The 14,616-nt window shown below is 38.9% G+C and overlaps 1 protein-coding gene across 1 annotated transcript in view; it reads right to left on the reverse strand.

Moving 5' to 3' along the window:
* The window catches only part of LOC133750442 (phospholipid-transporting ATPase ABCA3-like), a 170,720-nt gene that overhangs the window by 83,779 nt on the left and 72,325 nt on the right, over nt 1-14,616 (reverse strand). Inside the window, exons 13-16 of the mRNA XM_062180048.1 lie at nt 13,117-13,272; nt 12,235-12,445; nt 6,361-6,511; nt 476-574 (exon numbers count right to left, since the gene is read on the reverse strand). Of these exons, the coding sequence (XP_062036032.1) occupies nt 476-574; nt 6,361-6,511; nt 12,235-12,445; nt 13,117-13,272 (617 nt within the window). The remainder of the gene's footprint in view (nt 1-475; nt 575-6,360; nt 6,512-12,234; nt 12,446-13,116; nt 13,273-14,616) is intronic.

A 14,616-nucleotide genomic window follows, 5' to 3' on the forward strand; every position in this document is an offset into this window, starting at 1 on the left:
AGAGTTCTCCCTAACAAAACTTCCAGCTAAATCCAAGACTTCTATGACCATGTAATTTGTTTACTATCTAGGGCAATCCTAACTCCTCTATTCTTGAAAGACACAGGCACCTGAATGGAAGCCAGACAGTCTGACACACAGTCTTCCCTAATACTCTCCTGTCCTGGGTATTCAATAAAAGCAGTCAGTCTTTATGCAGTCGCATAGCTTCAGGTTTAACACTGAGCGTCCTGTGTCCCTGATCTCTGGTTCGCTGCTCTCACTTAAGTTCCACAATCCGCTGGTGCAGCATCACAGCACTAGTTGAGTGAGTATATAAGGGAATTCACCTGGCATTAACAGACTAGCACAGCCAGAAATCTACTATGATTTCTTCATTACTCCAGCATTATACAAAATGAGAATTGCTTTCCAACTGAAATATGATATTAAAAGAGGAGGTTCTCCTCTGCCTTCCTCATGCATAATCACTTACGCAAAGAAAACTTCTTCCAAGGTCGTCATAGAGACACCAAAGGCAGCAATGCCCAGCTCTTCCTGACGTTCTTCCAGCTCAGCAAACAGTGCTTCGAATCTAAAAGTGAAGAGAGAAGAGGAGAAAGAGCTAGCGGCAAAACATTATTTTCATATTTATATTACTTGTTCCCAATTAATTTTTTCTCAGAAGTGGGAAATCTGTAAATCACTCTTCACTACAATGCCTGCTATAGTTTCCATGTCCCTGATAAATTACATATGTGAAACCTGTAAAGAAAAAAGCCACAGCAAACTGATTCTTGATTATCTGAGCAAATTATGAATAATTGACTTTTGGGGCCAGTGTTGTGGCATAGTAGTTCAAGTCTACACCTATATTGCCAGCTTCCCATATAGCTGCTGGATTGTGTCCCATCTGCTCCACTTCTGATCCAGCTCACTGACAATGGCCTGGGAAAGCAGCACAAGACAGCCAAAGTGTTTGGGCCCTTGCTATCCACGTGGGAGACCCAGATAGAGCCCCTCTGACTCCTGGCTTTGGCATGGCCCAGCTCTGGCTATTGTGGCTATCTGGGGAGGGAAACAGCAGATGGAGGATCTCTTATTCTCTGTCTCTCCCTTTCTCTCTCTGTAACTGTGACTTTCAAAAGCATAAATAAATATTTTAAAAATTGACTTTTTTATATGTTAATATTCATTACTAATTAAGACAATTTAGTTAATATATACCATGGCTCCTATGAAACACTAAATCAAACAGGAAAAGGTAAGTAGGTAGGAAACACTCAAAAATAATAAGTAGAAGACACTCAAAGCAGAGAATGAAGTAAGAATATTAGAGGTCAGGGACTGGGAAAAAACTGTCAACTCACCAAAGCAGGTAAGTTTTGCCACTTAGGAAGAAGAGTTTTTCTAAGATTTCTTTGTATTTTATATTTAGAAGATTATCTACTCCAGAAACCTATGCAGTTCTTGAATCAGTCACTACTATATTCTCTCTAAAGTGGTGAACATGAGCAGATAAAGAGTTCACTATTATATTCTAAGGTGTAAACGTGACTAGATAAACAGGACAGAAAATTCTCAGTTTTGGAAAGCTCTATCAGATTTTTCTCTATTTGAGCCCAAGTTGGATTCAAAACACTCTATTTCATTATTGGATGGAAAAGGAATTTTCAAAATATTATTGTTTCTCTCTCAATAGTATAGTAAATGTATACAACAGACACATGTATAGACACATTTATCAGTAGATACATGGGAAGATCCTAAGCAGCACACCACAAACTCAACTCAACACTGACTATCGCTGTGGAAAAGGTTTATGAGGTCCCTTCTCTTTTAATTCATTTGCTATTTGTAATGATAAACTTTTAGAAGTGAATTTGTTTATGTATATGTATATAGGTTAATAGCAAACCCAAGGCTTGAGAAATCAGAATAAAATAAAAATTTATAATGAATAATTCAAGCATTATCATTGTAATTATTTTCTGATTTAAAACATAGATAATACAAATATTGAAATAAGAAGTAAAAATATGCCTATTACTCAAACATTTGTTATAAATTTGATGTACATCTTTATTCCATTTGTATATTTGTGTTTTCATATTTTTCACATCAAGAACATGATATAAAATTATATATCAAATTCTGAATTTAAAATTAGGAGCATTTTTCCAAAATTTCAGACTTTTCATATTCCTTCAGGTGAATATCCTATAACTTAATAATTTTCCTCATCGTTTGCTATTTAGATTATTTATATTTTGATTTTATAGGTCCTATTTATTGAATTGTACTGTATGTTTTCTTAGACTGCATTTTCTTTTCAAGGGAAAGGGTTTATTGGGGGAAACCCAACAGACAGGAGGAAGGGGCAAAGAAGGAAAAGAGGGAGAAGGAGAGCATAAGAGAGAGATCGAGAGAGACAGAAAAAGAGAGATCAGGAGACAGACAGAAAGAGAGCCACATGTTCAGGAATAGGTCCTCTTAAATCTTTGCCAGGGGTTGGTAGGGAAGTAGGAGCAATGAATACCATTAGGATGGGTGTGGGGCTGACAACGGTGGTTGGGCCATGGGGTCACCTGACTTTCAGCCATGGCTGCAAAGGCTAGAGCCTAGGATGGTGTTGGGGTGTAGATCACATCATAGATAAGACTGCGCCATTTTACTAACATTCCTCCCTTTTGTTTTTTATAAAGCAAGAGTTGTATGGGATTACACTAGCCCCAAAAGTCCAGGAATTGTAGAGGGACAATGATCTGTCTTTAGAGCTACTTCCTGCTAACATGGGGTGACAAGGTACTATCTGCTGGCATGGGGCGAGGTTAGACTGTAATTTTCATCCTGAAATGATCAAAGTGTGACTATATTCAGGAGATGCTCAACACTAGTACTCATATATAAAAAGACAGTTTCAGGGCCACCATTGTAGCGCAGTGGGTTAAGCCACTTCCTGTAATGCCAGCATCCCATAAGAGTGCCCTACTGTTTCACTTCCAACCCAGCCCCCAGATAATGTGCTGGGAAAGCAGAAGACAGTCCAAGTACGTGGGCCCCTGCCACTGATGTGGGAGACCTGGATGGAATTCCAGTCTCCTGGCTAGAGGGTAGCACAGCACTGGCTGTTGCAGCCATTTGGGGAGTGAACCAGCTGATGGAAGATCTTTCTCCGTCTCTCCCTTTCTCCTTCTATTCAAATAAATAAATCTTTTTTTACAAGGCACTTTCATAAAAACCTAAGTGGTTACCATTATTTAAATTTTTTCCTAATAGGCAAAATAATTTTGAATATTTAGCTTAACTTTGTTCTTTTAGTACCAGTAATTTTGAATAATTTTATATATAGGCAATTTGCATGTTTTTCTTATTAAAAATTATTATTTTAATCCAAAAGTAATGTTTAGATAAAACATAAATAAGGATGCCATGAACATTCTTGTACATAAATATCTGATTATGGTAAATATTTGCCAAATGTAGCAAATGAGTATCTGTGCCTGTTTTACTATTTTATTATATTTATAAAGATGTGTAGCAATTTAAAAATAAAAAATATGATGGGAAAGTGACATCAGCAAGACAGCAGAGTAGTAATACCTGGACCCTCTTGCCCTCTTGAAAACATTTATTCAATAATAATCCATTGATAAATTCTCTTTATGAAAAGTTGGAAGCAAACTGAAAGGCTATTATACCCAGGAAAAACGGGAAACTGGACTCATCAAGGCTAATAGGGAAATTCAAGATCCCATTCTTAGAGACCCTACCTCCAGCATTCCCTCAGATTTGAAGAAAATAAACATACAAGAGACTCAATGAGAGGCTGGTGCTGTGGCACAGTGGGTTAAAGCCCTGGTCTTTAGCACTGGCATCCCATATGGACGCAGGTTCAAGTCCCAGCTACTCCATTTCCAATCCAGCTCTCTGCTATGGCCTGGGAAAGCAATAGAAGATGGCCCGCCTTGGGCCCCTGCACTCATATGGGAGACCTGGAAGAAGCTCCTGGCTTCTGGCTTTGGATCTGCACAGCTCCAGCCATTGCAGTCATCTAGGGAGTACACCAAAGGATGGAAGACCTCTCTCTCTCTCTCTCTCTCTGGCTCTACCTCTCTCTGTAACTCTGTCTTTCAAATAAATAAAATAAATCTTAAAAAAAAAAGGAAAAAAAAAAAAGAAACTCAATGAATTTCAAGGAAGATGCACTCAGACAGATTCATACCGAGATACGTAATCAAATTTTTGAAAACCAAAGACAGGGGCCGGCGCTGTGGCAGAGCAGGTAAAGCTGCCACCTGGAGTGCCGGCATCCCATATGGGTGCCAGTTTGAATCCTGGCTGCTCCACTTCTGATCCAGCTCTCTGCTATGGCCTGGGAAAGCAGTAGAAGATGGCCCTAGTTCTTGGGCCCCTGCACCCATGTGGAAGGCCTGGAAGAAGCTCCTAGCTCCTGGCTTCAGATCGGCCCAGCTCCGGCCGTTGTGGCCAATTGGGGAGTGAACCATCGGATGGAAGACTCACTCTCTCTCTCTCTCTCTCTCTCTCTCTCTCTCTCTACCTCTCCTTCTCTTTCTGTGTAACTCTGACTTTCAAATAAATAAATAAACCTTTAAAAAAAAAAGAGAGAAGGAAACCAAAGACAAAGAGAATCTTGAAAGCAGCAAGAGAGAAGTAATTCATCACATACAAGGGCTCCTCAATAAGATTATCGGATTTCTTATCAGAAACTTTGGAGGCCAGAAGGCAGTAGATTGATATACTTAAAGTGCTAAAATTTAAAAAAACATATATCACCCAAGTATCCTACAACTGGCAAAACTGTCCTTCAAAACAGGGAGGGGAGGGATAAGACATTTCCAAATCAACAAAAGATAACAAATTCATAACACTAGACCTGACTTGCAAAAAATGCTCAAGAAAGTCCTACAAGTTGAAATAGAAGGATATTGGAAAGTAACTTGAAAATATATGAAAAACCAAAAAGGGAAACATAAAAAAGCTAGTGCTATAAAAACTAGCATATTCCACAATATTCTGTAACTGTACTTTTAAGTCATCTATATAATTTAACAGATTAATACATTTTTTAAATTAGTGTTCTAAAATTTAATATTACTATAACTTTGGTTTGGAACACCACCTACCAAGACTAAATCATAAAGAAATACAGCATCAGAATAAATATACCTAGTGGGAGATTAAACCAGTAATGAAAAAATTTTCTAACAAAGAAAAGCTCTGAGCCTGGAGACACTGGTCAATCCTACCAAATAATTAAAGAAGAACAACTGCCTATCTTCTCAATTTTTCCCCAAAGATTAAAAGAAGAAGGAATTTTTCCAGCTCACTCAATGAAGCCAGTATCACCCTTATACAAAAAACAGGACAAGAAAAGTACAGACCAATGTTCTTTAAGGAAATTGATGCAAAAATGCTCAACAAAGTAACTTCAAACTGAATTCAACAGCATATTAAAGAGTACAACAGCTAAGTGGGATCTATTCTTGGAATGAAGCAATGGTTCAATTTAATAAAATATATCAATGCAATATTTTAATATATAATATATGTAACACATAATATATCAATGTAATATCTAGTATTCCTAGAATGAAGAAAAATTATTTCAATTGATGCAGAAAAAAACTGACAATTTTCAACATTTTTGATAAATATACTCAACAAACTAGGAATAAAAGGAAAGTGTATCAATAAAATAAGCGTGATATATAAAAAGCCCTCAGAAAACATTATGTTCAATGGTGAAAGACAAAAGCTTTTATTTTAAAATCAGTAATAAAACAAGGATGTCAACTTTTTTCACTTGCATTCAACATAGTACTGGAAGTTCTGGAAAGAACAATTTACAAGAAAAAGAAATAAAGGAATCCAAGTTGGGGAAGAAGTAAAATTATGCCTGTTTGCAGATAATATGATCTTATGTGTCAAAAACTAAACCAAAGTCATTACAAAAAGAGAAAACCACAATGTAAACATACATCAAAACATTACACTGTATATTTATAAATTCACAAATTATTCTTCAACTAGAAATAAAACTGAAAGAAAACAAAAAATAATAAGTTAAAAAATTCACTGGATGCTACTTGCCAAGAAGGAATTTTATACCAATAAAGTGTCATGTGAGAGGTCTTCAAAAAGTTCGTAGAAAATGCCCACTATGAAACCTGCATGGGTTTCAAATTTTTTCCCCTTATTGGCTTCCATCTGTACAATTAATGAAATCTAAAGGAAGTAAATTTTCTGACTACTTGTCAATTGACAATTAGAATAAGTTAACTGTCAAGCCTGAGGAAATTTGGAAGTATAATTTATGATTACCTAACACCATTCATCTAGTATTTTCTATATCCATACCTGTGTGTATATTCCTTCGGTAGCAGAAATGATAATTCAGCTGCAACATCGTTCTCCAAACTGGCAGTTGGTATATGATAAATAATCAAGTTGGAGACTCTTTTCACATCACAACCAAGTTGTTTCACTATGACTAAGTGGTATCCCACACCTGAAAAGATCCATTTAGAAGACCAAATTAAGCAGTTTTGAATTTCTTATACTCTTTGGAAACCATTCTTGGCCCCATGGTTCAAGTTCCCCAGGTGTACAGGGAAGAAAGCATGGTGTGTCACAGTTATTTGCCTAAAATCCAAGGAGATGCATTCAAAGAGCTTCCAAATGCTGCTCTAAGAATGCAGGGATGGTTTTTTAGAGGGTGGTGATCAAGTCTGAAGAGGCCATCAAAAGTGGAGCTGTCCCTCTCTCATGTTGTAACCAATGAAGGCCATTCAGACAGGGGAAAAAAGGTGGGGGGGGGGCATGCAGGGATAATAATACATGTTATGTAAGCAAATTTAGAGAACTACAGAAAAGTCCTCTGTTATTTAATCTCCCTTCCTATGAAACTGCAATCTGGGAGCTAGGAGGACAGTAATAAGCATTAATTAATTCATTCAATTTATATTTATTGCATATCTACTATGAGCCAGGCACTATTTTAGATACAGAATATATAAGAATGCCTAAGGACATAGCAGTTAGCCAAAAAGGTAAAAATCATAATGACTGGGGACAGCATTGTGGTATAGCAGGTAAAGCTGCTGCCTGTAATACCAGCATACCATATGGGCGCTGGTTCATGTCCCAGGTGCTCCATGTCTGATCCAGTTCCCTGCAGTGGAGGATGGCACAGGTGCTTGGGTTCCTGCTACCCACATGGGAGACCTGGAGGAAGCTCCTGGCTCCTGGCTTTGGCCTGGCCCAGCCCTGATCACTGTAGCCATCTGGGGAGTAAATCAGCTGATGGAAGATTTCTCTGTCTCGTCCTCTCTATCTGCAACTCTTTCAAATAAATAAATAGTTATTTTTGAAAAAAACAATAATTTATATTTCAGTGAGAAAAACAATATAGCAGAAAATAATTACTAAAATGTATAGTGCACTACATAGTGTCAGTGTCCACGAGAAAAAAGGTAACAGTCTAGGGAAGGGCATTATGAAATGATGGTGTTGAAGAGCTAAAATTTTGGATATGAGCCAGGAAAGGACTCACTGGAAAGGTGATACTGAAAAAGGTCTTTTGGAAGTGAGGCAGCTAATAGAGTTTATTCTACATTTTGAAAATATAGAAAAATTTCTCAGATTGAAAAAAAAGTCCATTATAAAGTTCAAAATATAGCTCTCATAGTTCTGTCCTTGATTATGAAAACAAAAAAGGTAAGTCTTAGAAAGCATTAAAAGTTGCCTCAATACTTGTTCTGGGGGACTGGTGCTGTGGCATAGCTGGTAAAGCTGCCACCTGCAGTGCTGGCATCCCCTATGGACACCAGTTCAAGTCCCAGCTACTCCACTTCTGATCTGGCTTTCTGCTATGGCCTGGGAAAGCAGTAGAGGATGGCCCAAATCCTTGGGCCACTGCATCCACATGGGAGACCTGGAAGAAGCTCCTGGCTCCTGGCTTCGGATCGGCCCAGCTCCAGCCATTGCAGCCATCTAGGGAGTGAACCACCAGATGGAAGACCCCTCTCTCTCCGCCTCTGCCTCTTTGTAACTCTGCCTTTCAAATAAATAAATAAATCTTTTAAAAATACTTGCTCTGGGCTGGCGCCGTGGCTCAATAGGCTAATCCTCCACCTTGTGGTGCCGGCACACCGGGTTCTAGTCCCGGTCGGGGCACCGGACTCTGTCCCAGTTGCCCCTCTTCCAGGCCAGCTCTCTGCTGTGGCCAGGGAGTGCAGTGGAGGATGGCCCAAGTGCTTGGGCCCTGCACCCCATGGGAGACCAGGATAAGCACCTGGCTCCTGCCTTGGGATCAGCATGGTGCGCCGGCCACAGCACGCCTACAGCGGCGGCCATTGGAGGGTGAACCAACGGCAAAGGAAGACCTTTCTCTCTGTCTCTCTCTCTTTCACTGTCCACTCTGCCTGTCAAAAAAAAAAAAAAAAAAAAAAAACTTGCTCTGGCTCAGTCACCTGCTTCTAGCAAGGAAGATATAATTATTTCATTTTGCAAAAAAAGGGAAATGAGACCCAAAGTGTTGAATAACTTGTTCATCATTTAAAAGCTATTGAAACCAAGGCTGTCCTTGGTGTTCCCACACAATGTGCAAAGTAAAATTTTTCTGATGCTCTTCTATTTAATTATGGCACAGGAAGTCATTCAATTTTCCTGTACCCTCATTTTTAAATTTTTTTTAAAAAATTTCTTCTTTGTGCAGAAGTGTAGGCAGTTAAAACTGAGATTTGAATTATGCTCACCACACTGTTAAATTTGCATGTCATCAGAGAACAAGATGCAATAAGTTGCTGATGCCTAAATAATGACTGAACAAAGGAAGAGTTAAAGGTTAAAGTAACCAGGAAGATCCTAGTTAACAGGGCTAAAGTTTAGTATGTGTGAGAAGAGACCTAACATATAAAACTGTATTACTTTTTCATTAATACATATTCAGGTTAATAAATACAATTAACATATAAAGTGCTAGAAAACACTGAATGGTGAAGTCATTATCTCACTTGATCTTAGCCAAAGGGCCGAGAAGTGATTGAAGTCATTATCTCTAGTCCTAGCTTACCATCAATGTTTGGGTTTCATATATATAAATTAATCCATGTTGCTGGCCACTAATGTTCCCAGTTAAAATTTTTAATTAAAAATGTTTTAATGCAATCTATTCTGATTAAATACATAATCTATCCCTCTTAAAAAAAGTCTCTTGCCTGATAAAATTTCTACTTTTAAGAGCCATCATGCATATGTTTAATAGCAAATGAGCTTCACATTATCTTCAGTTTCAGTTTCTAACTCTGTTAAGCTTTGGAGTAAGTTGGTTTCATAATCTACCAAACTTAAAATTGTTGAATACTTTTGTTTTATATCTTGTTTGGATGTCCTTCATTTCATCTCTCTAATAATCAAGTGCTGCATAACAACTTCAGTCAATTATGGACTGCATATATGATGGCAGTCTCATCATTTTATAATGGAGCTGGAAAACTCCTATCATCCACTGATGTCACAGTGTTATTCATTGTTCATGTGCTTATGGTGATGCTGCTATAAATAAACTTACTATACTCACTGTCAGTCATAGAAAAGTATACCACACACAGTTATTTATAGAACATAATACCTGATAATGATAACAAACAACTACGTTTACTGGCTTATATATTAACTATACGACACTTTTTATCATCATTCTAGAGTACACAGGCTCATACATCTTGTGTTTACTGAATCTCTTGAGTGCATGAAATGACCACACTGACCTATACCATCTAGGTTTGTGCAAGTATAGTCTATGATGTTCATACAGTGAAGTTGCTTGTCAACACACTTCTCAAATTGTGTTCCATCATTAGGTGACACATGGCTGTCCTTAATGTTCATTTACCAAGTTTCAGGGACATGTAATAAAAGTATAAATACTGGGGCTGGCACTGTGGCGCAGCGGGTTAATGCCCTGGCCTGAGGTGCTGGCATCCCATATAGGCGCCAGTTCTAGTCCCGGCTACTCCTCTTCTGATCCAGCTCTGCTATGGCCTGGGACAGCAGTGGAAGATGGCTCAGGTCCTTGGGCTGCTGCACCCGTGTGGGAGACCCGAAGAAGCTCCTGGCTCCCAGCTTCAGATCAGCATGGCTCCGGCCGTTGTGGCCATCTGGGGAGTGAACCAGCGGATGGAAGACCTCTCTCTGTCTCTACCTCTCTCTGTAAAACTCTGTCTTTCAAATAAATAAAATAAATCTTAAAAAAGTATAAATGTTTACCTTTCTATATTAATGAATGTAAACTGCAAAATTTCATTTCAATGTATTAGGAACTCTTCCTTTCTTCATACAACAATGAATATGTGGATTTCTGTCATTAAATCTTTCTGATCCTTTCAAGATTTCATATACAAATACACACATGTGAGTGTGAGAGCACGTGTATATGTGTACATATTTATTTTTTCCTGTGTTGTCCTTATTCTCCTTTTAGGATTCAATATATAAAACATGACTACTGCTATATCTCAAAATTGGGCTTCTGAATTATGAATATTTCTGAGTATCTGAATATTTCTAAGTTCATCTTAAACATACATTTAAATATCAAATGAAAACCACTGTTGCTGTTTTTTATGCCCTTTCATTTTCTATCCTGCCCATAAAACTTAAATTTTTCATTAATTCTATATCCTCCCAAAAAACCTCTTCTGATTCATGCTGACCATCTCTGTGATCCACAGAAAAGAAAAGGCCATTTTTATCTTTATGTTTTTTCTTATTTCTTTGTCTCCCCTCCTAAAAACATGTTTTCTTCTCTCAGTTGCCTTTTAATGCTATTTGTAAATGAGAATGCTCAATGAATAACCAATATACTTATTTGGCATCCTAAACTAACATACCATAGAAATGTCAGTTTCTATAGACTAATCAGTAAGCACAAAGGCATTCAACAGTATTATTCTCTCTACTTTTGACATACACCAAATTTTCTACTAAAACCCAACATCTTCTTCAGGAGAAAATAAATACAAGAGCTAACACGAAAACCCAAATTTGAAGTCCAAATCTCTGCTACTTACTACATGTTGTGAATGTTACTTAAATACGAGTCCCAGTTACCTCCTCCCTAACATGAAGGGGTTGTGAAGATTAGATGACATAATGTGTGTAAAACTTGAAATTAAAATAACTATACCACAGAAGATATTCAATAAAAGTGAGTTAAATGAATTCAAATGTCCAAATTAATGAATGGAATAAAGTTATCTGTAAATTTCTCATTGATTTCTATACTTCATTTACCTCCTGCTAATATATTTACACCTTTGAGACATGTGATTTCAGAAAAATTATATGAGATTGCATACAGTTTATTTTTGGTGAACTAATCTTATCCATTAAGCCTACTATACACTCATCAAAGGCTATTTGTCCACTGTTTTATCCAATAATAATGGTTAATCAGCTGTCACAGAAATAGTTCATGGAAACAAACTAGAAAGCACTTAACAGCACTGTGGATTTGATAATGATTTGACAAAAGGGGAAAAAAGATCAGAATTATCTGATCACTAACTTTCTCCCAAGTAAGCTGTAAATTTGTCTACCAAATCTCTTGAGGCATGATTACATTCCTGCAACAAATTATCAGTTCAGTAGATGCTGCGTGAGAAAAACAAATATGATTTATGTGGGCTTAATAAAGAATGTTTTCTAAGTTAGAATATATTTACTAGGTCATAACTGGAAATCATTGAATTGATAGTTTATGTCTAAATTACAAAGAGCCAGGTCAGGCATTTGGAGCACTGATTAGATGTCATTTGGGATGCCCAGAGTGCTTGGGTTCAAGTCCCAGCTCCACTTCTGATTCCAGCTGCCTGCTACTGTGCATGTTAGGAGGTAGCAGATGGTATCTCAAGTACTTGGGTCCATGCCACCCACTTGAGAGACCCAGATTTTGTTCCTGGCTCCTGGTTTCAGCCTGTCCCAGCCCTACCTGTTGCAGGCATTTGGGAAGAGAACTAGCAGATGGATGATAATGATATTTCTTTCTCTCTCTTTCTCTCATTCTCTCTCTCTCCCTCCCTCTCTTTCAAATAAACACATATTCAAATTACAAAGAGCCATAACATTCAATTTAAATAGTGGACCTAATGTAATAGGACATAGAGATCCACTGAATGTATATAGAGAAAAAATTATGAGAATTATATTAGAAGAATAATATTAAGGCACCATATTTTTTTTTCAGGAAAATGGAGGAGCCACAACACTGCAGGGTCCCTTTGACCATGATGGCAATGCGGTCACCCAGGACATCAGCTTCATCCATGTGGTGAGTGGTCAGTAAGATGGTTCGATCCTCTTTAAACTGCTGAAGGACATTCCAGGTGCTTCTCCTTGAGACTGGATCCATGCCAGATGTTGGCTCATCAAGTATCACTACCTAAAGACCAAGAACAGCTTTCAGACATACTTAACTCACACTATGCTACTTATGGGATTTTTTTTTTCCATGGGGGCATATTTAATATAAAATATAAATTGTAGACTGTACTAGCATTAAGAACATGGTAAAACCCATGGCCACAGGCCGGCATTGTGGCACAGTGGGTTAAAGCCCCAGCCTGCAGCATCAGTATTCCATATGGGTGGTGGTTCAAATTCAGGCTGTTCCATTTCCAATCTAACTCTCTGCTTTGGCCTGGGAATGCAGTAGAAGATGGCCCAAGTCCTTGGGCCCCTGCACCCACATGGGACACCCTGAAGAAGCTCCTGGCTCCTGGCTTTGGATCAGCTCAGCTAAAGCAGTTGTGGCCATTTGTGGAGTGAATTAGCGGATGGAAGATCTCTCTCTCTCTCTCTCTCTCTCTCTCTCTCTCTCTCTTTCTCTCTCTCTGACTCTCTGTGTCTCCACTTTTCAAGTAGATAAATAAATCTTAAAAAAAAAAAAAACATGGCCACATTATATCAGCTAGGAAAGGTCAGGAACATGAAATCCCTCTGATTTTCATTTGGGAAGTTTCTTGTCTACAAATTCACGTCAGCACTTGTGTTGGTATCCACAGTACTTGATACACCAGCTGGAACAGGAACTCATTCTAATTTGTTATTTACCTTGGAGCCCCCTATAAGTGCAATAATAATAGAGAGTTTGCGTTTCATTCCTCCACTGAGTGACTTTGAAAATTCATCACGTTTGTGTAGCAGGCCAAAAGAAGTCAGCATTTTGTTAATTTCTGCCGAACGCCTCTGTGGAGGTACTCCTTTTATCTAAAAAGAGAAGCCAGTGTTTATATGGTACTTCCAACTTTACCCTTAAAAAATTCTCATATGAGAACATTTCCTAGATTTCAAGATAGCTGAATAAGGAAAAGATGTGATGATTCTGACTAGGGGAAAATAGCATAAGAAAAGCAGAGGCAGTGTACTCCCAGGGGAAAGTTGGAGAGAAGCTTGCAGTGGAAACTCTACCGAAATAAAAGGAATATCATGGAGTACTGTGGACATGCAAGCAGTGAATGGGCACACCACACACGACTCCTGCAGCCAGGAGCTGAGAGAACACCAGGTTCTAGAGCAAGGTGAGGGCAGACTGCGGCAGCCCGTGCCACTGGGGATGTTGCACGAGGGAGAACTTTGCGGACTACACTAAATTTGTGTTGAGCCTGGAGCCCTATCATGGGGCAGGGTACCCTTTAATCCAGTGAGGAAAAAGCACATTTCTTTTTCCCCACCCCTCTACAAGGGTACCCGGCAACCAGCAGGGAGAAGGTGCCATATTGACCCAAGAAGAGGCTGTGGCAGCTCCCACATGTGCAACCAGGAGATTTAACCAGAAGGAAAAAAACCACATTTCCCATTGACTTTGAGTCTGGCTGGGAGGGTTGACAGAGGGCTGGGTACCCACTTAAGATCATGAAGTTCCCTCATCGTCTCAACCTATAAGATTTCAGGGCTCAAACTGCCAAGGCAGAGCACCCATAGGCAGCTGCAAATGACTATGCTTTCTCCTAGGATGGGGCAGGCTTGTGAGACAGAGGGGACCCTCTTCAAAGCCTGACTGTGGGAACCTTGTGCACTGTGACTGTTGGAATCCTGTAACTGTATAATGGGGTGTGGGGTGTAGTTTGGTCATGGGCAATCATGTGTCTTGTGTCAGAGGCTCACAGCTCCCTGATTGCCTGGGATGCATCATTGCAGTGGGATCCGTCCTCATACTGAGGACTGCAAAGATCCTTTCTGTGGTTCATGCAACAGCATGGGTTAGGGTTGTACCTACTGTAGGCTAACCACGGGCATTAATCACCTTGGATGAGAGGTGAGGGTGTAATTACACCAAAACTCCTGATCATACTCTCCCCGCTGCTGACAACAGAAGAAATTACCATGACTAACTTGGGAGTCACCCCAGATTCTCACTCTACCCTTGAACACTGAGCAGAGTTCCTTAGCTCCATCCAGCATATACTTCTGGGTATGCACTGAAGGAGCAGACACTCCACTAAGCCGCAAAGGCATAGTTCAAAGATACAAGCCATCAGTGGAGAAAATCAAGTGTTTACACAAATACCTAAAAATAAACACAGAAATACAAGAAACAAGAACAAGGAAGAC

The sequence above is a fragment of the Lepus europaeus genome, chromosome 21 (assembly GCF_033115175.1).
Source record: "Lepus europaeus isolate LE1 chromosome 21, mLepTim1.pri, whole genome shotgun sequence".
Classification (NCBI taxonomy): domain Eukaryota; kingdom Metazoa; phylum Chordata; class Mammalia; order Lagomorpha; family Leporidae; genus Lepus; species Lepus europaeus.